This window comes from Barbatula barbatula (genome assembly GCF_947034865.1).
Source record: "Barbatula barbatula genome assembly, chromosome: 20".
In the NCBI taxonomy this organism is placed as follows: domain Eukaryota; kingdom Metazoa; phylum Chordata; class Actinopteri; order Cypriniformes; family Nemacheilidae; genus Barbatula; species Barbatula barbatula.
The window spans coordinates 8,340,456-8,366,160 of record NC_136783.1 but is presented as its reverse complement, the minus strand read 5'-3'; the positions used below and the strand labels follow the sequence as shown (position 1 = coordinate 8,366,160).

At 37.6% G+C, this 25,705-nt stretch overlaps 3 protein-coding genes across 3 annotated transcripts; 2 read left to right on the top strand and 1 right to left on the bottom strand.

The window, feature by feature from the left end:
* The first annotated feature begins 375 nt into the window (after positions 1-375).
* On the top strand, positions 376-1,930 carry smim7 (small integral membrane protein 7). The gene is made up of 5 exons (XM_079483592.1): positions 376-479; positions 643-684; positions 765-823; positions 990-1,080; positions 1,157-1,930. Exons 1-5 carry the CDS (start codon positions 454-456, stop codon positions 1,170-1,172), a joined length of 234 nt encoding a protein of 77 aa, XP_079339718.1. The 5' UTR covers positions 376-453; the 3' UTR covers positions 1,173-1,930.
* Positions 1,931-7,089: 5,159 nt separating this feature from the next.
* On the top strand, positions 7,090-16,778 carry bmp7a (bone morphogenetic protein 7a). Its single transcript, XM_079482552.1, has 7 exons — positions 7,090-7,661; positions 12,084-12,276; positions 14,409-14,551; positions 14,751-14,966; positions 15,082-15,158; positions 15,255-15,365; positions 16,024-16,778. The coding sequence occupies exons 1-7, from the start codon at positions 7,268-7,270 to the stop codon at positions 16,171-16,173; spliced, it is 1,284 nt and encodes a 427-aa protein (XP_079338678.1). The 5' UTR covers positions 7,090-7,267; the 3' UTR covers positions 16,174-16,778.
* A 1,256-nt stretch (positions 16,779-18,034) lies between these two features.
* LOC306909595 (uncharacterized protein) lies at positions 18,035-22,494 on the bottom strand. Its single transcript, XM_079483468.1, has 3 exons — positions 22,374-22,494; positions 18,806-20,044; positions 18,035-18,718 (listed from the first exon to the last, which is right to left on the bottom strand). Exons 2-3 carry the CDS (start codon positions 19,775-19,777, stop codon positions 18,410-18,412), a joined length of 1,281 nt encoding a protein of 426 aa, XP_079339594.1. The 5' UTR covers positions 19,778-20,044; positions 22,374-22,494; the 3' UTR covers positions 18,035-18,409.
* Between the last annotated feature and the right edge of the window lie 3,211 nt (positions 22,495-25,705).

Genomic DNA, 25,705 nt, shown 5'->3' with positions numbered 1-25,705 from the left:
GATATTTTTATGTTACCATTTAAAGTTTTGCTGCTTTTTTATTGTTTTGTGCCTCAAAGTTGCTTTTTTATTAAGATTCTCGTGAAAAGCGTACAATAACCAATCTCTAATAGTTTGAAGAAAACTAAAGACTGCTAAAATAATACACTTTTACAATAAGTGCTATCAGATTGACATCTTATAACATGGCAGGCTACCGCAACGCAACTCTCTTTATAATATAATTAACCATGTTTTACGCCCTCGTAAAACAATGGTTACTATTTAAATCAAGGTTGATTTTCGTAAGAATTTCTTACTGCATCCTTCATACTGTAGCTTGTGTTTGTCTGGGAAACAAAACGCTCATGCTCTATTCCAGCCGCCAGGTGGCGCGGATCAACTAAACGTACTTACTGCGATTAAACGCAATACATAAGAAGAAGACGAACCAGTGCGGAAACATTTGTCAAAATGATTGGAGATTTTTTACTTTTCGGGTAAGTTGTGCTGGTTTCGATCAGAATAAGTGACGCTTGCCCTTATTTGTGTAAAGATATTTGATTCTAATGTTCAGGAGTATAAAATAGGACCGTCGCGGTGTATTAACAGTGTGTTTTTCTATCCACGTCACTCATCTTCTGGACATGTATGTGTGTTCAGAACTCTTCTGATGAACGCTGGAGCTGTGCTCAACTTTAAACTGTGAGTATATACAAACACATCTGACTGATGTAGTTTAATGGATTGTTCGTATGTTGCTAATCTTTGTTGTGTGCGCGCAGGAAGAAGAGAGAGACGCCGTCTCAGGGATTTGGAGATGAATCTCGGACATCCAGTACAGGTGATATTAACAGCTGAGAAATATATAGCTTTCTGACTCTCTCAAATGTAAAATTCATTGTGTAGTGGTATAAGCCAACATTACAAACATGTTAGACTAGTGCTACTGTATTAAAGTATACAATTAGATGTAACTTGAGTCTTATTTTTGCATCCATTGTGTTTAGGTGACAACATCAGAGAGTTTCTACTGAGTCTACGGTATTTTCGCATATTCATCGCCCTCTGGAACATTTTCATGATGATTTGCATGATCTTGTGAGTATTCACTATATAAACATTCTGTTGTTGTCTAAAGAAAGTATTTACACTAAAAGATGCAATGTTTCCTCAGGTTATTTGGGTCATAAGGATCACAACAAATACCAAAGGAATTCACAAAATCGTGTCAGGCTTGTTTCTTGTAAAGATGTTTATTTAACTTGATGTTTTAAAGTCTTAAGTTGCGTTGAGGGGTGCACATTGTAATTTCTGTAAATGGGATTTTTTAGAATGGTTGTTCACTACGAGTTGTTTAAATGGCCAAATATGGTTATTTCACTAAACGAGTCGTTTTCAAAGCCAATTTTGTACAGAAATGTGAGGTTTGTTTTATACACTAAAACACTACCTGTTTGTGCAATAAAATGCTGTCATTAAAAACATTCTGCAAATTAAGCAATGCTATTTATAACTTGTTTCAATTATGTACATTTAGCTCGTAATGGAAAGCTAGGAGTTTGGTATGTAATCAAGTGTGCATTGAAAGCTCTAAATGTTGCATTTTAGACCAACTTTTACAGGGTTCCTACTCCAGGTTAAAGTTGATTTTACATAACCTGTAATGAATTTAACCTAGTTTTCGAAGTGGTCTTTTAGCCAAAGCTCTTGAAATGTACATTATCCTGAGATTTGTGTCTTAAATGACTGCATTTGATAGGAGACGCATGAAACATACATTCAAAATTAAAGTGTAGAAATGTTTTTATTTTAAGTTAAACATTCGTGCTGTTCCATGACTTCGAAAAATATACATTTCCATTACTTTTAATGCCTGGAATAGAACAAGTCGATATTACATAAATTCTATGACCCGTGGAAACCCTGTTACATAAAGATGTTCCAGTACAAACAGATTCTCTGGTTATATTATATATTGATTGTTAGTTTAAGTTCATCAGTAAGTCAAAGGTTTGAATTGTTGCAAAGTTTATTTCCAAAATTTCTGTTTTTCACAGTACTCGCTGGCACAAGATACTAGGAATTCACTTCTCCACAGTGTTTCAGCAGCAGCACAAGCCCTCTAACACCTAGAATAGGAAAAGAGACCATAAATGTTATGAATGGCAGTTTAAAAATGCAGGTAAAAAGCTGATAGGCTTAAGTTAAAATACCTTCATATGTTGTCATCATAGGGCATCCTGAATCAATGCATGTCCTACAGAGAATCAGAAAACTTGCTTAACAAAAATCATAACGCTTTCTCCTGTCAAGAAATCTATGTTGTGCTTCAGAAACTTTGGCTTAAATAGAAAAATCAAGTCAACAGAGTCGATCTGATGGGGAAAAAAGTCAGTCATCATGTGCATTTGATGATCAAAAACAGTCAAATAAAAAACTCTTACCTGTATTTGATTTATGAAGTCAGATTCACTTGTAGGGAGCCATTTGTTAATAGCAGAATCTAGGCACAAAGTAAAAAGGAACAAGGTCAGTTAGCAAGAAATTTGAACCAAAACGTTGTATGTGGCATCATCTGGTAGCTCAGAATATTTGGCTTATTTTTTCTAAAAGTCAACAGAGTCGATCTGCAGGGGAAAAAAGTTCAGTCATCATGTGCACCACAAGCTGGAAAGTGATTGAAAGAAAATTCTAACTTACCGGTGTCTGACTGTTAATGACTTCAGTTGGATGCACTTCTGGTTACCCATTTGGTAACTGCACAATCTAGTGAAAAGGTAAGAGAGAAGGTCAATCAAAATGAACATTCAAGAAAAATAGTTTGGTTTTGCCAAGTGGTTGCTCAGAGCAATTGGCTTATTTTTTCTAAGAGTCAACAGAGTCGATCTGATGGGGAAAAAAGTTCAGTCATCATGTGCACCACATGCTGGAAAGTAATTGGGAGGGGAAAAACGTACCTGTGACAACCGAAGTTGCATTCATTTATGGTCACCCATTTGGTAACCGCATGATCTAGTGAAAAGTAAAAGAGAAGGTCAATCCCAATGGACATTAATACGAAAAGTTAGTATTTTAGCCAAGTGGTGGCTCAGAGCATTTGGCTTTTGAATTTTTCTAAAAGTCAACAGAGTCGATCTGCAGGGGAAAAAAGTTCAGTCATCATTGCTACCAAATACTAGTTCTCATAAGGAACCTGTGAACCATCGTCACAGTTAAACTGTGTATTGTGATTTCTGTACTCACTGTTGTTCGGACATAAAACGAGGCCAAACTCGTGGTCATGGTCCAAGCACCCAACGTTCTGTAAAAAATGAGAAGTGAAAAATGATTAGAACTAGCAACAAATCAAATGTAATATATTAACGAACTGTTATAAGCATCAACTACGTTAGAATCGTGTCTTTGGACAAGAATCTCACATCCGCACACGTGCCGAACACAGCAACGTGTTGAAAATAAATAAGTCACCGTTAAAGCAAATTTTAACGGTTAGGGAAGATAGCATTTGTATGTTTTTCGTACAATCTGCTGTTAGGTGCCTTTAAAAAGCGCAACATTAGAACGCGTGTATATATAATAAACCTCACCTTCACGTCCGGAGCATAAGAAGAAAGAAGGAAGAAAGCGAGCACGCGCTTTATATAGGTTGTGGCCAGACCAAAGCGCATGCGCACTTGCACAGTGGGTTGTGTTCGAGAAAAACGGCTCAAATAAAAAACTAGATCTTTATTTGAGCCAACGAAGAGCTCAATAAATGAGAAAATAGTCGATGTGTTATGTTTGGCCTTTATGTCAGCAGATCTCTCATTTTTTTTAATATGTGCTCTGCATATACATAAATCATGATTGGAGAATCTTTGAAAAATAATTATAAACATAATAATAGTGTGATTTTACGTCTATTACATAGACATATTTATATAATTATTGTACAAATATATGAGCATATCAAATGATATTTGTATGTCACTGAATGACGACGAAACTCTTATCAAATCAAGCTGTATTACTTATTTTCTCCCCATGGTGGCAGTATAGGTTCGTACAAAATGATGGCGTGAATATTCGACCAACTGTGTGTTTAAAGGCTTTAAATTACTACACTCTGATATTTTATTATTTCTACCTTCTTATTTTTTAAATCAATGTTACTTTTAAATGATGAAAATGGAAACTCTCATGAAATCATCCAAAATAATATTCCAAGGGCGTCTATAATTTCACGGTCCGAATTTTTTCATTGAGCATTTTGGCCACATTTTTTTTACAATTATTAATTTCATTTCATCATTTCATTTAATTTCATTCACTGGTTGGCCACGTGATCGTGATCATCATCATACTTTAAGACGCACGAGCTGTGACGCTCACTGTAGGGCGATTCGCACCTATTCGTGTGATTACATTAGCACATGTCTTGTGTTTTGTTACTCTGGTTTATAAGATTGCCGAGTGTTGTCAGCACATAAGGGCGGCTCCCTACTCTTTGTTTTAGTACAAAGACACTTTAAACTGTGAATTACCAGTCCTGGGATTATCTCCCATCAACAGCTGATATTAAAAGCATCCCATCCCCCAAGTGTTTCTAGTTCAAAACATTCCTCAAACTGTGTTAAGTGCCCCGGTTACAGTGGCCTCATTTCAGATGTGTAAACTGATTAATTTATAAGAGAATGATGGACAACACATGTATTTTATAATAATGTATTATCATTTCATTTTCTTGGATCTCTAATATGATATCAGTGAGTATTGTGACAAGCTTTTTTGCAGCATGACGTTTTTCCAGTTGTCTTTTGCTGAAACTTTGATCCAAAGACCAAGGTTAAATGTTAAATAGTATCCATTCTTTCCTAATGGGTTTTAAAAGCTGGTTAGAGTAGCGGCTGATTCCTCAGGGCATGCTTTGCTTTGGTGTAAGATCTTGTATGGGAGATCCCACCTGAAAATTGGTTTGTTTAAGTGGTTTCTTCATGCGGGTCTGAAAGATTAGTTTAATGTTGCTTGTTGTCAGCCTTGTTTGAGCGAGCACTTGAACATCCTGGGGCTAAATCGCTTTAAAGCATTAAAATTGAAGAGAAATCTGTTAAATGCGACCATTTTATGTCAAACAGTCTATAACTTATTTTAAAAATTGAGGTCGTGAAAGTTGCAAAATGATGTCCCGTTATTCATCAAGAAACCAAGAAGCGTAATGATTTGCTGTCAACTTACATTAAACAAACATATAGCAGATCCTTCTAGTTTAAGTACACATATGACCTCAAAAAGGAGAGATGGTTTTTGTAAAGATACAGTCTTTACTAACAGACAATCACAGACGTCTGCAGAGGAAGAAAGTCTGGGAAAGACCAGCCGAGAGTTCCTGGTGAGATCATTGGTGCCTTTCAGCATGGGCAGGAGTAGATGTCTACATGTAAGTATGAGCTAACCAGGGTGTGGGACTTTTTTTTGACCTTTGGGTCCTGCCGAATGCTGCATACAGGCTGGAAGCACAGCAGGAGGGCGATTCGGGCCAGACCGGAGTCACGCTGCTGTCCATCCGCGTGGTAAGGGGAACAGGGGCTATAACCACAGCGTGTGGTCATCAGCATGGCAGATCAGCACACTTGGGCCTGTCATCTTGTCTTTCAGAATCTCCATTGCTACATAACAAGCAGCAGGGTTTTGTCAAGACTCGTCTAATGTTTGTTCTCTAATCAGTCAGAGATTAGGCCAGGCGAGCTGTGCAACATGCTAATCCAAGGAGGCAAAACTAGGCTGAGGTCAAGGAAGTGCTTGGGGTTTTATTGATCATGGTGACATGGAAATTGTGTGCTCAGATGGATAAAACTGTCTTGGGTTGCAATTATTAACCATGTGAAGTGCAATTCTGGTGTGACTGAAACAGGACTGTCAAGGCAATATTGGAGATGCTATAGGGTCGTAATAAAAATGAACACACAGTTTTGACAAAATAATATAGTGGGCATAATCCTATATATCGTTTGTATTTTATTTAATGTTTCAAGAAAAAGACATAGGCCTAGTTAATAAGTACCAAGACTCTGTAGTTAACTAAAGTTTGGCTTTCGACACCATGTTACATTTCTGTAAGGACCTCATTTAAAATGAAAAGAAATTATTAGGATTAACCCGTCACACTTCAACAACAAATAGTTGACAACTATATGCAAAGTAACTAGCATGTGTGATGGTACCATATAATTATCAAAGGATTTAATGAATTATTATTAGGACTGATTCAAACAAATAAATCTCATTGGGCAAGTTAACATTATAGTTGTGGGAAAACCCAAAGCCACGCTTAATTTACTTCAGAAAGTTTCATATTTAACATTTTATTATTTAATTTATTGAAATATTTATTCAATTGAAATTATTGAATTTATTGAACTTATTTATTGTATTTAACTTATTTAATTTATTTAATTTATTGTATTAAATTATTTTATTTAATGAAACAAAATAACAGCAATGAGATGTTTTCAACTTACTGTATGAGGCTAGTATAGTATATTCTATATACCATGCAAATCAGTTTATACTTTTATTTTATAATTTTACATGCAACAATAATTATGATTATTCACAGATTTCTATGTTAGCATTTTTGTTATGAGTAAAAACGTTGAGACCTGAATACTCCAAAAACACTTTCCATTTCAGTTTTATGAAATCAGTGTTACATTGTGAATACCACTTATTCTATATATTTCATACTTTCTTGTTTGTCTTTGTCTCCATTTTAAAATGCATTTATTGTAAAGCTGCAACAATGCAAAACTGTGAAACACGTTCACAGAATTGAATTATGGGCTAGTATCTTTGTAAGTACTCTTAATTTTCTTGCTGATAAAAAATACCTATTATTAAACAACTGCGCATATTTTGACTCCCACAGGTTAAACTTTTGTCCAGGAATAGAGCACTAAAAAGAATAAAAGAGGAGGAAAGGTACGACAAATATTCGACAAAACAAACTTATCCCTATAGCATCTAGCCTATGTGTTCTCTAAAGTGCTGTTTTTACCAGCCCAATGTATGCGCGCGCCCCACCCACTCGCTTCAGCGCGTTATTTAAAGCGTGTAGACAGAGCAGCTCGAGACCATCCTCCCAATATCATGAACGATGCTGGACTAGATCTTTCTCCGGACTGGACTACGGAGCAACATCATTATCTTTATTACAAAATCAACACATTGATATGATCAAATCAATAAGCAACGCTGGGAATTCGAATCAACTTTAGATTTAGTTTGTCTTTACAACAAATGATCAAAAATGACACAGCAGCTGTTTAGTGCTTTTATGTTGACGTGTCTATGGAGTATCGTCGCAGATGCAATGAGCCCAAACTTCACTCTGGATAATGACATTCAGTCCAGTTTCATCCAGCGGCGACTCAAGAGTCAGGAGCGCAGAGAGATGCAGCGCGAGATCCTCTCCATCCTCGGGCTGCCTCATCGACCCCGACCGCTCCTTCACGAGAGACACACCGCAGCTCCCATGTACATGCTGGATCTGTACAACGCCATCCTGGAGGACAGAGATCTGCGCAGCGGCTATGTGGACTCTTATGAACCGGTTTACACGACCCCGGGACCACCGATGGTGAGCCAGCAGGACAGCCGCTTTCTGAATGACGCGGACATGGTGATGAGTTTTGTCAATATGGGTGAGCATCGTTTTATTCACAAATAATTTAAGAAGTAATGCTGATGGATTAGGCTACTATAGGCTGAATGCTAGCATCATTTGATAATATACTACATAATATTCGGCTGCATACAAATATGTGGATATAGTGACATGTTTGGTTTCTAAGTAGATTTAACTATGATTTTATCTTGAATTATTTTTGTGTTTATTGATTTTTTTAAAGTTTCATTTCATTTATTCGTGTGGCATCAGAAGCAATTGGTGATGCAAATATTTTTTTCTACAAATGTATTTAAAAATTATTATTTCATTTTTTGGACACTTATTGATTTTAAAGTTGCTAAAATCATTTAAATTATCAATCTGTATCTTTTTGAACGAAACAACTAAAAAGATCCGTATATCTCTATTCTCTTGAATGGAAATGAAACATATTTAACAAAACACCATTTTAAGAAAAATCTGTAATTTTACTGAAAATATGTTTGGCTTAACATTCATAAAATAAAAAAATGAAGGGTATTTTAATATTTAGCATTAACAAAACTTTAAGATTTTATAAATCAGTGTATTTAAGTTATTGAGTAAAGCGCCCCTCACAGATTGTGAGACTTTTTTCCCATCTTCTCTTAATTGAATTGTTAAGCAGTGTGAAATGTAAAGACAGCAACCACGTATGCGATTTCCACAGAAACCCTCCAAAGCTCTGAGACAGGCTTTAATGGGGCTTTGTTTCGCATGACTTGGATTTAAGGAGGCATTTCTGAACCGTGCTAAGGGCAAGAGATGGGGAGGGTCACATACATCATCCAAACACTCTTGCTTTCACCCGACCTTAGTGTGCTCGAAAGTGTAAGGTTGTGGCTCGGTGTGTGTTCAGTCACTCTTTGAAAGATAAAGCTTTATGCAGTTAATGCAAATGGGTTCGTGAGTTATTTTTGAAAGCCCAGAAGGCAGCCGGGATCTTTTTGAATGATATTGTATTTATGAAACCCCGTCTTTGTTTTCTTTGGATTATGAACTACAGACTACACTTACACTTTTCTGGATTAGCAGCAACTCAGGGAGTTCCCATTCAGCATCAAAACCCTTTAGTGCTAATGACAGCTGTTGTTGAAGCAATGTTGCATTTATTAATGGAAGATAATTGATGTGCTGGCTGACCTTTTGGGTGTTTTACCACATTTTATGAGAGAGTAGACTTATGTGTTTGGAATCTGTGTGTGTGATGGAGGGGGCGATGGGGTTGGTGTAGCACATGACAGACAGGGTCATTTCCTCCCTGTTGAGTTGTGTGTCTTGGGTGACGTGCCCGTAGTGGATGTTGGAGACCACACTGAACAACCGATTCACCATGACTTCAGAGTTAAAGTTAGGCGGTCTCATATTGTGTCACATTTTATGTCACTTGGATGAATTTACAGTTCAAAGCAAGAAGTTATAGAGGAAGTGGCAGACTCCTGTGGTCTGACATTCCCTGCTGGGAGTGTAAAGCATTGCTTCACCGCTGTGATCTAGCCACCTGAAATGAGTCTATTTAAGACATTTTATTTAAGAAAATATTTTCAGCTTTCTTTCATTTTCAGGTTTAATACAATTTTAATTAAAAGTCATTTCAAATCGCAGCTGTCCTTCTGAAACCTTGTATCTCCATATTTCATGATTTTCTGTCATAAATCATAATTATTAGTCACCCTTTATGTTTGTCACTGGGTTTTGGAAATATCTAACCAAGAAAAAGTATTAAAAAGTGCTTGTCAACTTTGACAACGTAGTACTTGATCATTTAAAAAGTACAGTGTTTTTTCCATTTTCTGAAAAACAGCGAATTTGGACATCCGAGGTTTATGAAGGACAGCGACGGAATAAAATGTGGCTTTGAAGTAATGTGATATGTGGATACGACTTATTGATCACATCATTTTTTACAGTGTTTGCTGTAAAACCGTTTCCTCCCAAAAGCTGTTATTTCGGATTTTGATCATTTGCTTTTGATCGTCTATTTATTTGCCGCTCTGTCTGTTTTTAAGCCCTATATGACCTTTAAAATCTGACTTTAATATGAAACAGCTTTCAAGTTTTGGTTTTGTCAAGCCAACAACAAAGGTTGTCCTGATTAAAATGTGCTTGTTTTCATTTGCAAAGAGTTTGTCTTATGCAACAAACCATGCTGTAACATATATTTTGCTGAGAAAATATACAAGACAAACACATTTTCCAGAAGTCTGGCTGTGACCTCATAGAGCAGCTCATGGTAGAAATGACCTGACTCCCATTTTCCATGTTTGCATGTTTCACAAAGATACTGATGCTCGAATGTTCTCTCAAGAACCAGACGTTCTCTAAAAAAGTTGATAAAGATATAAAATGCATTAATTTGGATGGATTTGGTCTTATAAGCATCTCGTCTCCAATAATGTTTATTCCTGTAGTTATTTTTACTTTAAGTTAGAAAGTTTCCGTTTAACATAAACAGTGATCGCTTGTGTTAATTGTTAATCCGAATTCCCCTTCAACTCTCAATATAAAAGCACACTGAACAAACCCACCTGTTTATGTCGATAAGCTGATTTTGAGGAACGTAAGCAGCTCCTCTGCATTTTTGCTTCCAAAATCCGATTAGTCCTCAATGAGTTTGTCGTCCCTCTCAGAAAACAACTTGTTCATGTCTGATGTTTAGCATTCATACTAGAATAGAGGCATTATGGGGAGGATTGTCGTTTGCCGTGGATGTAAAGGGCACGAACCCTAAGACAGAATTGTCTTTGATTGTTTGACTTGCTTGAAATGTTGGTTTTGCAAAGTGTTTTGGGAAGCATACTTGTTCTCAAATCAAGTGGAACAACATACATGTGCTTTTTGCATCACATAAACACATCAAATCCTCACAAGCAATTATTGCCATTATAAAATCCTGCTGTTTTTCTTTCCACTGTTTAATTGCGACCAAGCAAACAACTGCACACAGTTAAAAGGATTCCTGCAATAACCACGAACTTGAAAGATGCTGGAAAAGATTCAAACACGTAGCCGTTCTCTCGAACATGATGTCATGAACTCAGACAGGATGTGCATGAAAAAAAAAAACTTTGACCGATACCTGCGGGAGGTCATACACAGCACTAAAACCTTACAACTGGGGGAGGGGTGGTACTCAAATGTGATCGGATTGGTTTGCGTTGTAAAAACAGCATGTTGGAAACCTTCAGGAAATGGTCGGCCAATGCCACCATCAGACTGGAAACTCTGAGGACGGACTCAGCTGGGTAAGGGCTGGGTGGAAACAATATGGGGGTTAAATTAGCATCAGCCAAGACTTCATTATGAAATCCTTATGACTGTTTTTAAGCCTTCTTTGCTGTTTATGGGTGTGGATTCACACAGATACAAATGCTAAACTTACAAGAGGATAAAAAGCATTTCATTGCTCATGAGGACTCGCATCCCAGTTTTTTCGAGGCAAAAATATGTAGTTAAAATTCTATATTTAACTTGACCAGGTTTTAAAAGCAGACATGTCTGGGAATAAAAGTGGACTGAAACTCTATTACAATGGAGGTGAACTGAATTCAGTTTTAATACAGTGACAGTGTGAATGCACAAGACCTAGTTTTTCTTTTTCCCTCACTTAACCTGGGTTCAACAAATACGATGTAAGTTTTGCGTACAAACATAAGTAGTTATTATGAGATGCTAAATATGAATCTTATTACATCATAAATAGCACCTACAGGATTTGTAAAAAATGTACTGCTTTGTCATTTTCTTATAAAAATTCTGGACCCCTCATGGACCTCTTGCAAAATATTTATCCTTCCTTCCATATCCAAAATTAGATGAAATTACAGCAGTTAACATGTCACTCACTTTAGCGTTGCGAGGTTAGCGTCTCAATATGAGTCCCCATCTGAACGTGCTTATGTATCCATCGAGTATATTCAGTGTGTACGTGGGGCACCGCTGGTTTCCGGGCCGGTCCTTTACCAGATCTTTTCTTGTGGTTGGCACATGTGTGTGATTGAAGTCTATGGTGGGAGGGTGCAGGGCCTGTGGTTTTTCCCCAGCTCGAGTCCTTGGGGTCCCCAGGGCTCAGATCAATCACTGGCTTATGGAAGCAAACATTTCTTTTTTGGACACAGTGATGTGGGTGAGGCAATCATGCGTTAGCGCTCTGTGTGACCTCAGAGTGTTTCTAACAGAATGATGTTGGGCTAAGTTGACTTATGTTGTGGTCAGATCGTGTCCGCTCATTGGTTGGAAGCCTCGCTACTAAGTCAAATGAGACAAACGCCTGTAGTTCACATTTAGACCAAGCCGACTGTTTATTTAAATTCCTTAAACGTGCACAGACAGGAAGTGTACGGACAGGTAGTTTGCATTTCAAATTGACAAGGCTACGGATGGACACATAACCATTTCTTCTGGCTCTTGTTTGCAGTGGAAGCAGATGATGACCTCCGCCTGTATCATCAGCATCGCAGAGAGTTTCGCTTCGACCTCTCTCGCATCCCGCCCGGAGAAACCGTGACTGCCGCAGAATTTCGTATCTACAAGGAGTTTATACACGAGCGGTATGAAAACGAGACATTTAGAGTCAGTGTGTTCCAGGTGCTCCAACAGAAGCCCAAAAGGTATGTCACATACTAACCGTATGATAATACTTTTCTGGTTGTTTGTCCTATGTTTAAGTATGTTGTGTTTGAGGTCAACATTGCTGTTTTTGGTCTTTTTGTGCACACCAGTATACATTATTCTTTATAAACCGTTTTTGGATTCATCTTTATGCCAAATCTTGTGACTTGCTTTGCCCCTTAAATTACATCTTTAAGTCTTTCTTATATTTGACATTTTACACTACTAACGGTATCTCTATTTAGGCGTGCAACAACCATTTTCACAATTTAAAAAAAAAATTCGGACAAATAAAATGAAGCCCTGTCCTACATTTCTTTTTTATTTGGAAATACCTGAGATTACGCCAGTTATACTTACATTATGTTTTCAAATTCATTATCCAGCAGACGCTTCATCCGAAGCGACTGACAAATGAGAGAGCATTTAACACCAATTTGACTTGTGTGTAATTTCCAGGCATCTACCAACGTAAATCAAAAATCACACACCTCACATATTAATCCGTCTTATATTTGCATGTGCATCTTTTGCATCCGTCCCTTGATTTGATTCTTCAAGTATATCATTTTTGGGAATATGTATTTTCACATCCCTGGGTTTTCGTTGTATGCAAGGGCCTCTAGGCATCATAAAATACAGCCAAACATCTGAGATGAAACATATGCCACCACCCACACTTTTTTAAGTCTAAATGTGGGAGGGATGAACACACATACTGATTGGCCTGCCCAGCGGTACGTGTCAAGTGCCAGGGCTCCCACTGAATTCCTCAAGGTGATTTACGTCGTGGCCGCTAACAGGCAAAGAGAGCGGCAGCAATTACAAAGCCATTACTGTCAATTATTGAGATACAGAGTCTTTGGCAAGGGGAGGAACTGCCGTCCTGGACATCTGGAGTAACGGCCCTCCATCCGACTCGTTTTTTTGCTCATTCTCTCTCATAAGAGCCTTTACGTAACACGATGGTTCTCAATTTGCACAAGGCAGCAAATTTTCATCTATAGAGTACGTGATGTAGTTTTCATCTAAGGGTTTGATTTGGGTGCTCAGTTTCAGATACTTCGCTTATGCATTTATCTGCATTTAGCATTACTTGTCACCGCTGTCAGAAGCCATTGACAAGTCTTGACCCACCGGTTGAGAACCACCGCTGTATCACGCCTCTCTTTGGAATGTTTCTGCTCCTGTCCATTACATGTCTCCCACCCAAAGAAGTCCTCCAGGTGATACATGCTTAGACAGACCGTCTCTCGTGTTCTCCCTTGTCACAAGCATCATCCACCCCCGGTTCTCACATTCCCTGTGAAGACCACCCGTTGTGAATCATCCTTCCTGCACCTTCTCCATTGTCATGCAGAGACGCTTTGCCCCCTGGATGCTCACAGACAGCACAGCGGCCAGACAGGAGGAAAATAAAGAGCCAGTCTCTCGTTGCCCCGAGGTTTGAAATTCTACCTGTAAGCCAAGTCATTGTTCAATAGATCCATCCAGAAGCCCCCCGATTTCATCACCGGAGGTCTTTTATCAGATCTCTTTTATGACACATCGCGTTTAATAAAAGAGAACTTTGATGGGGTCTTGAGAACGTGTTGACGCTTGTGGAACTCGAGCAGATGTTTGTGACTTGAAACTTCTATCTCATGGAATAAAGCCCATTTCTTGAGGAGAACATGTTCTGGCGTATTTATCTACAAAGAAAGACCTCACGGAGAGATCACGATGCTAATAAATTATACGGCTTGTATGCGGATGGTGTATTACATTTCTATCCACACTGGAGTGTAGGTGGCATTGTGGTTTAACTTCTTGACATTTCATGTCATTAATACACTTACGTAAAGGTGCTTCACAATGTCATAGAAGAACAATTTTTTGGCTGAATGGTTCCAAAAAGAACCAAGAGGTTTCTTTTAAGAACCCTTTGAGTAAATGTTTTTCATTTGGGCCAGTAAGCAACCGTTGTGTACAATTATGAAACAGTGTGGCAATACCCTCAATTTTTAAATACTTTAGTTTTTTTAACAGTAAATATTGCTCATTGATTGTCATCATCCTTTATCAGCTAAAAAAGTTTAACAGAGTTTTCAACTTCTGTTGACCCATGTGTGTCTTTTCTGACCCTGTGAAGGGAGCTGTACCTGTTGGACTCTAGGGTGGTATGGGCAGCAGAAGAGGGGTGGCTGGTATTTGACCTCACAGTCACCAGTAACCACTGGCTTATAAACCCGGGTCAGAATCTAGGCCTGCAGATCTCTCTGGAGACCGCACACGGTGAGTGTCTTTAAACCTCGTATGTAAAATATAATATGAAATATTAAACATTACAGTTAAAAAATACCGTCACATACATAACGGTCTGTGAAAATTGAAATATAACTACAATTATTTCATGTTTTATAAAAGCTTTAGTCATGTGAAGATGAAAATATGTATTTTAAAATCACCATTTTACTCATTACTGTCCCTATAGGTGAAAGTGTGAACCCTAGAAGAGTCGGCCTGGTGGGCAAGAGCGGACCTCAGAACAAACAGCCGTTCATGGTGGCGTTCTTAAGAGCGTCAGGAGTTCACTTTCGTGGTGTACGCTCGGCGTCAGGAAGCAAACAGAGGGGTCACAACCGCTCCAAAAACCACAAAGCCGGTTCTGCACCCAGCCAGGTGGCTCTTAAGACAGCTGAAGCCATGGGTATGAGTTCATCTTATTATATTACATCTCTATAAACACGGCCAGAATGTTTTTTATTAACATATATAAACACACTGTTTATTGACATACTATCATTTCCTCTCATCTCCTGCAGAGGGTGCCAGCGTGGACCCCAAACAGGGCTGCAAGAAGCATGAACTCTATGTCAGTTTCAGAGACTTGGGATGGCAGGTACGGTGATGAACTGTCTGTTTTGAACTTTCTGTTTTCCTTTTTTATTGGATCTCCTCTATAAGTCTTTCCGATCCCTCTCGCTCGTGTTTACAGGACTGGATCATCGCACCAGAGGGTTACGCCGCATACTATTGTGAAGGAGAATGTGTTTTCCCCCTCAACTCGTATATGAACGCCACAAATCACGCTATCGTACAGACACTGGTGAGTCATCAGTAGGATGCAGACGGTTTGGGCTAACTGTTTGTTTTGGGGGAAATTCTGTGTGATATTCATACACAACAAAGTTGTTAGTATAAACCCATATGCTGTTATTTTACGTGCAGAACACAAAAGTAAAACGTTTTATTTGTGATATAGTTTGACATTTTGTAGTGAGCTGTCCACCTCAAAAAAGGAACATTGAAAATAAACAAAACCTTTCACATTTTGTTCACGTAGCAGATGGTTTTAAATCAAATTACTGTACATACAAATGCAGAAGACACTTTGTCTTAAAGGGAAAGTTCACCCCTAAATAAAAAAAATCTCATGATTTTTTCACCCTCATGTTGTTTCAAATCTGTAAATGACACATAAGAGGATATTTCTTCAGAGGAAAGAAAGTCATACAGGTATACAAGGATGAATAAATATTGACAGAATTTTAAAAATTTGGTTACATTTTAACCTTTGTGATGTCATAAGTGATGTGTGATGATATATTTTTTTGTGAATGATTTTCACAGCAGACTTACTCATCAAATGTTCTGTTATTTATTTACTCACTGACTGTTATTTAATATTCATTTTTAAAATATTTTAGTTTAGATTTTAGTTAAAAAGGATTATTCATGTTTATGTCTCTCTTTGTTCCTTCTAGGTCCATTTCATAAACCCAGAAACAGTCCCGAAGCCCTGCTGCGCTCCAACTCAGCTGCACGGAATCTCCGTCTTATACTTTGATGACAGCTCCAACGTTATATTGAAAAAGTATCGCAACATGGTCGTCCGTGCCTGTGGATGCCACTAATTCACTCCTGCTCTTTCCGGGAAAACGATGATAGACTGACTTTCTTGGTCTTCAAGAGCCCAAAGACTCTAAATGGAGCAAAAACATGACCTCTTTGTCAGCATTCAACGTTAAAACGCCCTGAATTGTGGGAAGCTGACCACGGCCGAGTCAACTGTGCGCCGTTCGGGTTTCAGTCTGTGTCCAGACAGCCAAGTTTGGATATCAAAGAGGACATGAGAAGATTGAGAGTGAAATAAACAGGCCTCAGAGACATGAAAGCAGACTGCTCAGGGAGCACGCACAGCATTTACACACGGCCCTAAAAAGGGTTTGTTTAGTAACGCCACTTGTACACGTTATAAAACATGTTTTATAGTTCAGAGTTCATTAAAGTGATTATACGAAATGACTGTCTTTGTTCAAGTATATTTTAGTAAAAGGTGTGATGTGGAAATTATTTAAATGAGTCCAAGACTTTTGCAGATGCTCTACACTCTGTTAAACAAGACTCAATCCACTTTGAGTCACTTTGGTTCCATCCCATACATGAATGAACACGTGTTTTCTTTTTATAGTTATCACCCATACAGCCAATAAAAAAGAAACAACCCTTATGTGCTTGGATTTGGCCTTCGAGTGGGTTCAGAAGAGTTAAGCTCTTTGTTCTGTTTTTGTACAGCCACAATGCGTCATGGGAAATTGTTTTGGTTCGACTCTGTTAATCACTTTTTAAAGCGAGTGTGAACGTTATATGTTTGTGTGCGCTTACATTTGGCCTTCATACAGTGTGAACATCCCCATCTCTAGGGTCAGTGTTTTTGTCCACCTGCGATCAGAGTCATCACTCACCATGTTCAAGTCTGTGAAGACTGGCCAAACCGGCAGGTGGGCGGTATCAGGAGGCTGTTCGGTTAAGATCTGAACATTCGGAAAAAATGGAATGATAAAATGAAATGATTGAAACTATCTAAGGAGAAGCAGGTGCGATAAATTTTGGCAGATGAAAATGTGAACCTTGCAGCTGTTCTTAATAACACGGATACAATACGACATTGTAGCTGTGCATTAAAGAGGCTCCAATGATGGAATAGATGAACTTTAAAACCAGATGTGTGGAGAACTGGAATTCATTTTATATGTCATACAATGTTTTAGATGTTTTACACAAGGATTTTTTCTTTTGAATCAGGAAGTTGGGGTAAGACATGTCGAGGTAGTCTTTTTTTCATAATAGTTTGTCTAAATTATAGTCATTCATAATAAAACTGAGAAAAGCTGTTTACTCAATAATGGTAAATTCCCTGCAGAATACAGTACTGTGAAAAAACTGTCTTTTTCTGGGATTATTGTAGGACCAAGGAGTCCTATAATTCAGTCTGGGATTGCATGATAAGACTAAATCCACAAGATCGGTGGCCACATTTCCGCTTAAAACAACTGTTTTGCTATTTCAAATGAGAGATACATTATGTTTATAATGTAAGAGGAAGGGATTTTCTCATTTTAACCAGTTAAATTAGTAATTACATTAGTAAACACTTCTATTGCACCACCATAATATTTATGACACAGGAAAAGAAAATATTGTCAAGCAAATGCCAACTTAATGATGAAAAATCAAAGATTTTCCCCATACTGTTAGGTCAGATGTGAAGGTTTGGGGATTTAAATTCCTATGTGAGGTCCCCCCTAAAGTTATAAAAGCATAGTTTTTATAGTCAGGTAAGTGAATTGACACAAAACCTTAATGGTCAATATTCCTGATAAATGTGAAGATGAAAATGAAAATAACAACAGTTTTGTAGTCATCCCTTCTCCAATTGTTTTGGCTGTTGTCTCTGGTTCGTAGATTTAAATTCACAGAAGTATATTGTCCTTTTCGTCACATCCATAATTTATTAATATTTCCTTCTTTCAAAATAGAAAAATAATAAATTACAGTGTGTTACAATGTCACGAACAACCTGACCAATTTTATTGAGTCTCACATATTTTTTACACAGAAAGTTACGGCGAAAACATGATGCTTTTTAAGAGCCCGTTTTGTTGTCATTGTACTTTGGTTGTTGCATATTGTGTGAACAGATATGTCATTTGTATTCTCTTACATAACAATTTGGCGACGTTGCAGCTACAACATAAAGCATATGTAATGTATGATAACAACAGCAATTGCAATACATAAAAATAAAACAATGGTGAGTAATTTAAACAAACAATAGAATTGATTTGACTGTGCTGAATCTCCAATATCTTAATCTGTGTCTTGGTGTGCCTTGTAAATTTCCCTGAGCTCTGGAGCTGAGAAGTGTCTCTTCCGTGATTTATCTTTTTGTGGTAGTGTGCTCTTCTCTTCTGTGGGATCTGTGCTCACCCCAGCTGGGCTCTGATTGGCAGACTGCATCACAGGGGCGGGGTCACGCGTCAGCGCCAAGCAGACGTCTCCCACCTTCAGTTGGTGGCACTGCAGTCTGCATGTTTCTCTTGTGTGGCGAGGGTTGCAGGACGACCAGCCCTGCCCACAAACAAAAAACGGCAACCCCACATTCGCCTCCAGAGTCAACTGCTGAAAGAAAACGTGACAGGTTACCCAAAAATGAAACATAAATGCAAAGAATATCCAGAATTTTAAGAATGTCCACGTGTTAACCTGTGAATGGTCACGTTCAATCTCCACGTGTAATAAAACTGCAGGTGTGTGTGATGGCGTGATTTTCAACACTGTGAAACGTTCCAGTTTCAGCTCTGGATGTTGCTCGGCAGACTGCTCCAAATCTTCCATCCGTAAATCCTCCACACGTTTCAGTCGACCGCCCTCAAGTTCCACCAATGAACCCTCAACAAAACGATGGAGCACGCACAGGACAGGAGAAGAGGATTCAGAATGAGTACTAGTGTTCCTTTGGTGTTTTACTGCAACTTCTCTCCCATCCAGGAGGGGGAGCTCTTCTCTTGTTTGATTTTCACCATCCTTTGATTGTTCAGACATGTAGGGGTTCAAAGTGGGCTGGTGATGGTTATTTTTATTCGATTCTGCATATAGTAGAGAACCTGAACGTTGGTTGTTTTTGACATCGTGCGTCTTTTTAGAGCCTTGCAGAATTCTCTTCTTTTCTGGACCAGGGTACCAGTACGTCTCTTCTCTGGGTCTCTTTTTTTGCGTGGCCGTTTTGATTTCCTCACTCGGAACCTCTCTTCGTAACACATCCTGAACAGCCCCTCTATAGTAATATGAAGCCAAAAAGGGGTCAGTTTGTGGATGGTGTGGATTTCTGAGCCCATCTTCCACTTCTGAAGTTAAGTAACCACAATTATAAGTCCCCCTTCCAATATTTGGGTCATTCACAAGGAATTTTGATGTTAGATATCTATTGCTAGCATTCATTGAGTTCACATTCGGTGATGAGTAGATATGATTTAGTCCTGTAGCACAAGAGAGCTCTGGATATCTGTAAGGATAGAGGGTCAGTGGATCAGGGGTGGGTTCCCGCACATGTCTAGGTCTCCTGAACACAGTATCCTGATTCCAAAAAGGAGAAGGGGTTTTGAAAATGTGTGCAGGTGGCTGTTCGTTGCAAATTGGCATTGAATCCAGTTTCTCCAAAACGGAAAAGGAACTCATATTTGCTATGGCGAGAAGAAGCGTTTCATCTATACACGTTTTTCAATGTGTAGAAATCACATCAGGAAATCAGTGAAGTGAGGGATTGCTTATAGTGACCTAAGAGATTAATTGAGAGATTGTCAGAAAACATGTTTTTTATTTCATTGAGTTCACTTCGTGGAGTTGTTGAGATGGTTTAGGATTCAAATGTGATTTGCATCAAGCTGTCTGGGAGATGACTGGGAGGTTTTCAGCATTTTTATTTAAAAAAATCCACAAAAAAATCTGAAAAAACAAATAAGTAAATGTCAGACATGAATCAGATGTGAAACCCACCTTTGGGCAACAGCCCCATCTTTATTAAAATAGGGAACCATAAAAAAATCTTGAAAGCTTTTAACATTTTTGTTAAAAATAAAAAGCTAGCACAGAAAATCAGTGACCATTAAAAATCTCTTTACCTCACCACAATTCATAACAGTAAGCTTATAATAATGATTTATAAAATGTTGACTATATTTCACATCAGTTTGATGTCATTTGACTTTAACCTACACTTCTAAAAATGACATTCTAAGCATTTTTGTAGGGGTTTTATAGTACAAATGTCTCAACATTCTTAAATCGAGATACATTTTCTTGACCTCTTCTTAAAAGGATTCTTCACAGCGATGCCATAGAAGAACCATTTTTGATTCCACAAAGAACCATTTAGTCAAAGGTTCTTTAAAGTTCTTTCCTCGTTTCAGATGTTAAAGGTTCTTTAATCTTCTGTCTTCTGTGGCATCGAAGAACCTTATTAAGCATCCTTTTTAAAGAGTGTAAGATATTTAGTCTTGTTTTATGAAATAAAATGTAAGAATTAAGAAATATGTATGTTGAAAACTAGCAAATAAATCTGCCAAAGGGGTGAAAAAAAGAAATTCTAGTTTATTTGTCTCACCTCATTGGCAGATTTTTTGCTTGTTTTAAACACAAATTTCCCTTATTCCCATATTTTATTGTATACAACAAGACTAAATATTGTATATATGTATCTTGATTTAAGAAGTTTTAGATAATTTTCCTAGAAAATAAGACGAAAGACAAAAATGCTTAGTAATATTATTTATTTGCTGTGTTCTTAAAGATAAAGTAACCTCATGTTAAGGCACAGATAAGGTTTTTTTCTTTAAAACTGTTAAAAATTCTTTATCTACTTTCTCTATATGCTTGCTTAAATCATCTTAACGTTATACCCCGAAACTGTGTGGCACTTCTTGCCTTGTGTAGACAGGCTTGTTGTTTTCCTCAAATGTAAGTTGCTTTGGATAAACGCGTCATCCAAATGAATGAATGTAAATGTAAAAATAATGTTTCTTTGGAACTTTCTATTCTACATTGGTTTCACTCCACAAGATGGCTGCCAAAAACAGATCTGCCAATCACTTCATCTATATCAAATGCATTAGACTACCGGAAAATACATTTACTCATATAGTGATAGGGAATTTCTACATCAGCATTAATACCTAATAAAACTTTTTTTGCATGTGATAATGCATTCAGGGGTCAAGGTTTGGATGGTTAGTCCAACAAATCATACAAAACAGCAATTTAAAGGCACACTAATGTAAATTAGTTATCAATGGTCACAGAAGATCAATGGTGAAATTTCTATAGTAAGAAAACTTACAAAGACACCTCACCTCATTCAGTTTATAAAACCTGTCAAATCCCAAACTATCATTTAGTCATACGAATGTTTCTCTTTATGACCACTAAAGCAAGTTTACATCCCTGCATGTGGTATAAAATGAGGTAAGTATTTACCTATTCAAATGCCCTGGCTATTCAGTCAAATGAATCTAATAATACTCACAGCATTTATAGCTGTCAATGTACGCACGCATTCTTCATGACAGTTTTACTTCTTAATAAACATTATACAGAACTTCAGTGATGATAAAGGCTTTAAAATTTGAATTAGATAGCTGTGGAATATAACAGCTTATTTGAATGAAAGTCAGGCAAACAGGCATCTGAGGATGGCTTGTCAAATACATGCAACTTGTATTATACAGCAGATATCAACACCGGAGAACCTTTCACTGCATGACCGGGGATGACTTTCATTTTGTATGGAACCAATATTGAAAATGATACACATTTGCACGAAGCTGAATTCTCTACAATTCAACTGATTTCTAATAGATGAATTCTATAGTTTCCTTCTAATGTAATTCAATGCATTCTACAGTTTGCATTAAACAGTGTGAACCAAAAATTAAAATGATCAAACTTCCAAAAAGCTTTTGGTTTTGGTTAAACTGCTTTCTTTACACTAATGCTATATATAACTAATGCAGATATAATACAGAAATACTTAAACTGAGAGTGTTTTAAAATAAAATTCAAGTCATTGAAGTAAAAGACTACACTGCCTATGGTAAAATTCACATTACTGTATAAATTTGCAACTTATTGCAAAAGAATGCAAAAGTATTTGAGATTACGACAAAATATACGGATGTGAAAAATAAATGTAACAGTTATTTGTTGTGCAATTTTTTTACTTTAATGATACAAGTAGCAAACTTTCAGTGTAGTGAAGGAAATTAAAGAATGATCTTACCTTTAGACACTTGAAGCATTTGATGTAATGCGAAGTTGTGATGCTGACAGGCAGACAAATTCTTATCTGTTATTCTTCCTACTCACTCTCAGTCTCTCCCACTCACCTCTCAACACTGTCTGACAGCTTGGTCTTTCTCTCTCTCTCTCTCTCTCTCTCTCTCTCTCTCTCTCTCTCTCTCTCTCTCTCTCTCTCTCTCTCTCTCTCTCTCTCTCTCTCTCTCTCTCTATCTCTCTCGCTCACTGCAATATCGTTTATAGTGCATACACGGTCATATATTTGTTCACAATTAAAGTGATGTGTGTAATCACACCGATTCGATTTTTAATAGGTGCCTGACTCACAGTCATGGTTGCCAGGGTGTTGTTATGTGGTTTCTAGGGTGCTCTGGGTCTGCGTGGTAGCTTGGGAATTAACTACACACTTTAGGTATTCCCTTTAGTTGTTAACATGTTGCTGGGTTATTTTGAGTGGTTGCTAGATGGTTTCAAACTGACCCAGGTCGAAAGAGCCCCTAAATCTCTGTGGTATTCTTGTCTCTGCATATGACTCGGGTTCCACTTTCAAGTCACTCTGGGGAATACCGTTTTCTTGGCTGGCCAGTGAAATTTGCGAAAATCTAATTTTACACCCCTTTCAAAAACACCAAATCCTTTAAGATATTTCAGTCAAACATTGCGGGACTTTACGTCAGCATCTATGATTCAAAATTGAATGTGATTGCAATGTATACATGGTAGGCCTATAACTAACAAGGTTTTGATTCAATGTTGTGTTCTTCCTAGTTTGCATACCAACTCTATTCTCTCACCAACGTTGGCCCAAAACAAGAGCCAGGCGTGTCAGTATGGCTGAGTTAACCCTTCTGCACATCTGCTCTTTATTTTGTTTGCACTTAAAGCGTTAGTGAAACACTGCGGCCACAAGCCCACACACACAGTCGCAAAGATTCTCTGTTTGAGTCATATAAGAACTCTATAACAACACATGCACACACTGCACGCATATAGATCTGGGATATAAAGAGCGGCATCTGTGTGTGTGACATTTAGAGTGAGCTAATGCTGATACAATCATGTTTTCCACGCATCCTACACACTTGTTCAGACCAAAGGCTCATCTGCACGGTTGAGTATCTCCAGAGGACATTTGAAGCTTACTTTCAGTACTAAACCAAAGAGCAACATTAACCTCATTCTGATTTTTACAACTTCATGTATAATATTGTCACCAGTGTTCAGTGAACGCACAGGAGAAACAACCATTGTTCAATGCTGTACTTTTATTTGATCATTACATTTGGATATTGTATTTTGATGTTTACTTTTTATGTATGTGTATGTGTGTGTGTGTGTCTATTAACAGGTTAAAGTGGTTACATGGATGCCTCTGTATGTGTTAGACATACTTTTGACACAGAGTTTTATGTGGGTGTTTCTGTGTCAAATGCTTAGACAAGTGACAGTTTCTAAAAGCAAATGTACAACTCATGAGAAGCGTCACATTATTATAAGTGTTGCATTGTACAAACTTGTGAATATATGAAAATATTTGAGTCAGCATTAATAAAAGCAAGATTATCAAAAACGTATTCCGACTTCTACCACTAGATGACGCGTTGACCATTCTTTACCATTTGATTAATAAAACATATGTAAGGTGTTTTTTTCTAACAGAAATTAATTGTATTTATATATTATACATTATACATATATTATACAATTGAGAAGTGTATTTGCTCCGAGTTTTTTCTTTGATAGAAAGTTTTGCTGGTCAAAAGTATAATTAAAACGAATTCACATGAAAATATCCAATAGCAAATCCTACAATAAGATTATCATGTAAATTAAAGTAACTGGGATGAGGTCTTTTTGTAAGCATTTATAGCTGTCAATGTACACATGCATTCTTCATGACAGTTTTGCGTCTTAATAAACACTATACAGAACTTCATTGATGATAATGGCTTTAAAATGTGAATTAGATGTCATGATTCTGCTGCATCATGTCATGTTTCTCTTAGTATAGTGGCAGGATCATGACAGAACCTCATGTTTAATGTGGAGAGGGGCAATTATTGTCATGGCCTTCCAAACACTCTCTCTGGTCTCGTCTCGGTTCCCATCCTCTCGTTACCTCATTATTGATTAATACCCTACACCTGTCCCTATCTTGATTATTCCCTTATTCAATGCCCTTGTGTCTTCTGTCTTGTGCTGGTTCATTGTGGTTGTGTGGTGAGTCCAGTCCAGTCCAGTCCAGTCCATTCCATTCCATTCCATTCCATTCCATTCCATTCCATTCCATTCCATTCCATTTGTAGTTCTTGTTTTGAGTTTATTTTAAGTCTTTGTGTAGTTAGTCCTAGTCATGTTATTGTATCCATGTTTTGTTCTGTTACCCCCTCGTGGGTCTTTGTTTTGTTTTATTATTTATTAAATATATGTTCACCCCTTACCCGCTGTCTGCACCTGGGTCCTCTGTACGTGTCTCACCACTCGAGAACCATGACATTAGATAGCTGTGGAATATAACAGCTTATTTGAATGAAAGTCAGGCAAACAGGCATCTGAGGATGGCTTGTCAAATACATGCAACATATATTATACAGCAGATATCAACACCGGAGAACCTTTCACTGCATGATTAGGAAAGATTTAATGGCGGAGCTGAACATGCGGCGAACGACCATGTCAGGGATTGTTTTGTTGAACGGTAAGAAATTCAATCATTCTTTGAAGGACTTTCAGAATGACTGGAGCTGATATGGTAATTCCGCATTCACGTCAATAGGTGTCAGTAGAGAGTCAAACATTTAAACACTTAGCCCAAAAATGAAAATTCTGTCATCAGTTACTGAGTTGTTCAAAATCTGAATACATTTATTTGTTCTGATGATCACAGAGAAATATATTTGGAAAAATGCTTGTAACCAAACAGATCTAAGCTACCTTAACTAACAAAGTAGGAACAATTGCTTTATACATTTGTGTTCTGTTCATCAGAAGGTATTTTGAATAATGTAAAGCATATTTTTCCTACTATGGTAGTTAATGGGGTCCCAGAACTGCTTATATACAAGCACTCATCCAAATTCTCTCCCTTTTTCTGTGTTTATCAGAACAAATATATTAGATGGAACGACTCAAGGGTGCGTAAAGGACGTCAGAATTTACATTTTTGGGTGAACTATCTCTTTAATACGATCAGAATACAAATAAGAGTGATGCTCATGGTGCTTAAAACACATTGAAATGAATTTGCAATGAAGAATCGAATAGGAAGGAAGGAAGGAAGGAAGGAAGGAAGAAAAAAATAAATAAAAGAAAGAA

What these genes read in the sequence shown, in the direction of transcription:
- smim7 (XM_079483592.1), top strand. Translation starts at nt 454, where the DNA reads ATGATTGGAGATTTTTTACTTTTCGG. An exon ending in GCTGTGCTCAACTTTAAACT is followed by an intron (nt 685 to 764) that starts GTGAGTATATAC and finishes GTGTGCGCGCAG; the next exon opens with GAAGAAGAGAGAGACGCCGT. An exon ending in ATCTCGGACATCCAGTACAG is followed by an intron (nt 824 to 989) that starts GTGATATTAACA and finishes CATTGTGTTTAG; the next exon opens with GTGACAACATCAGAGAGTTT.
- bmp7a (XM_079482552.1), top strand. Translation starts at nt 7,268, where the DNA reads ATGACACAGCAGCTGTTTAGTGCTTTTATGTTGACGTGTCTATGGAGT. An exon ending in TAAGACAGCTGAAGCCATGG is followed by an intron (nt 14,967 to 15,081) that starts GTATGAGTTCAT and finishes CATCTCCTGCAG; the next exon opens with AGGGTGCCAGCGTGGACCCC. An exon ending in ACGCTATCGTACAGACACTG is followed by an intron (nt 15,366 to 16,023) that starts GTGAGTCATCAG and finishes TGTTCCTTCTAG; the next exon opens with GTCCATTTCATAAACCCAGA.
- LOC306909595 (XM_079483468.1), bottom strand. Translation starts at nt 19,777, where the DNA reads ATGAGTTCCTTTTCCGTTTTGGAGAAACTGGATTCAATGCCAATTTGC. An exon ending in TTGAACGTGACCATTCACAG is followed by an intron (nt 18,719 to 18,805) that starts GTTAACACGTGG and finishes TTCTTTCAGCAG; the next exon opens with TTGACTCTGGAGGCGAATGT.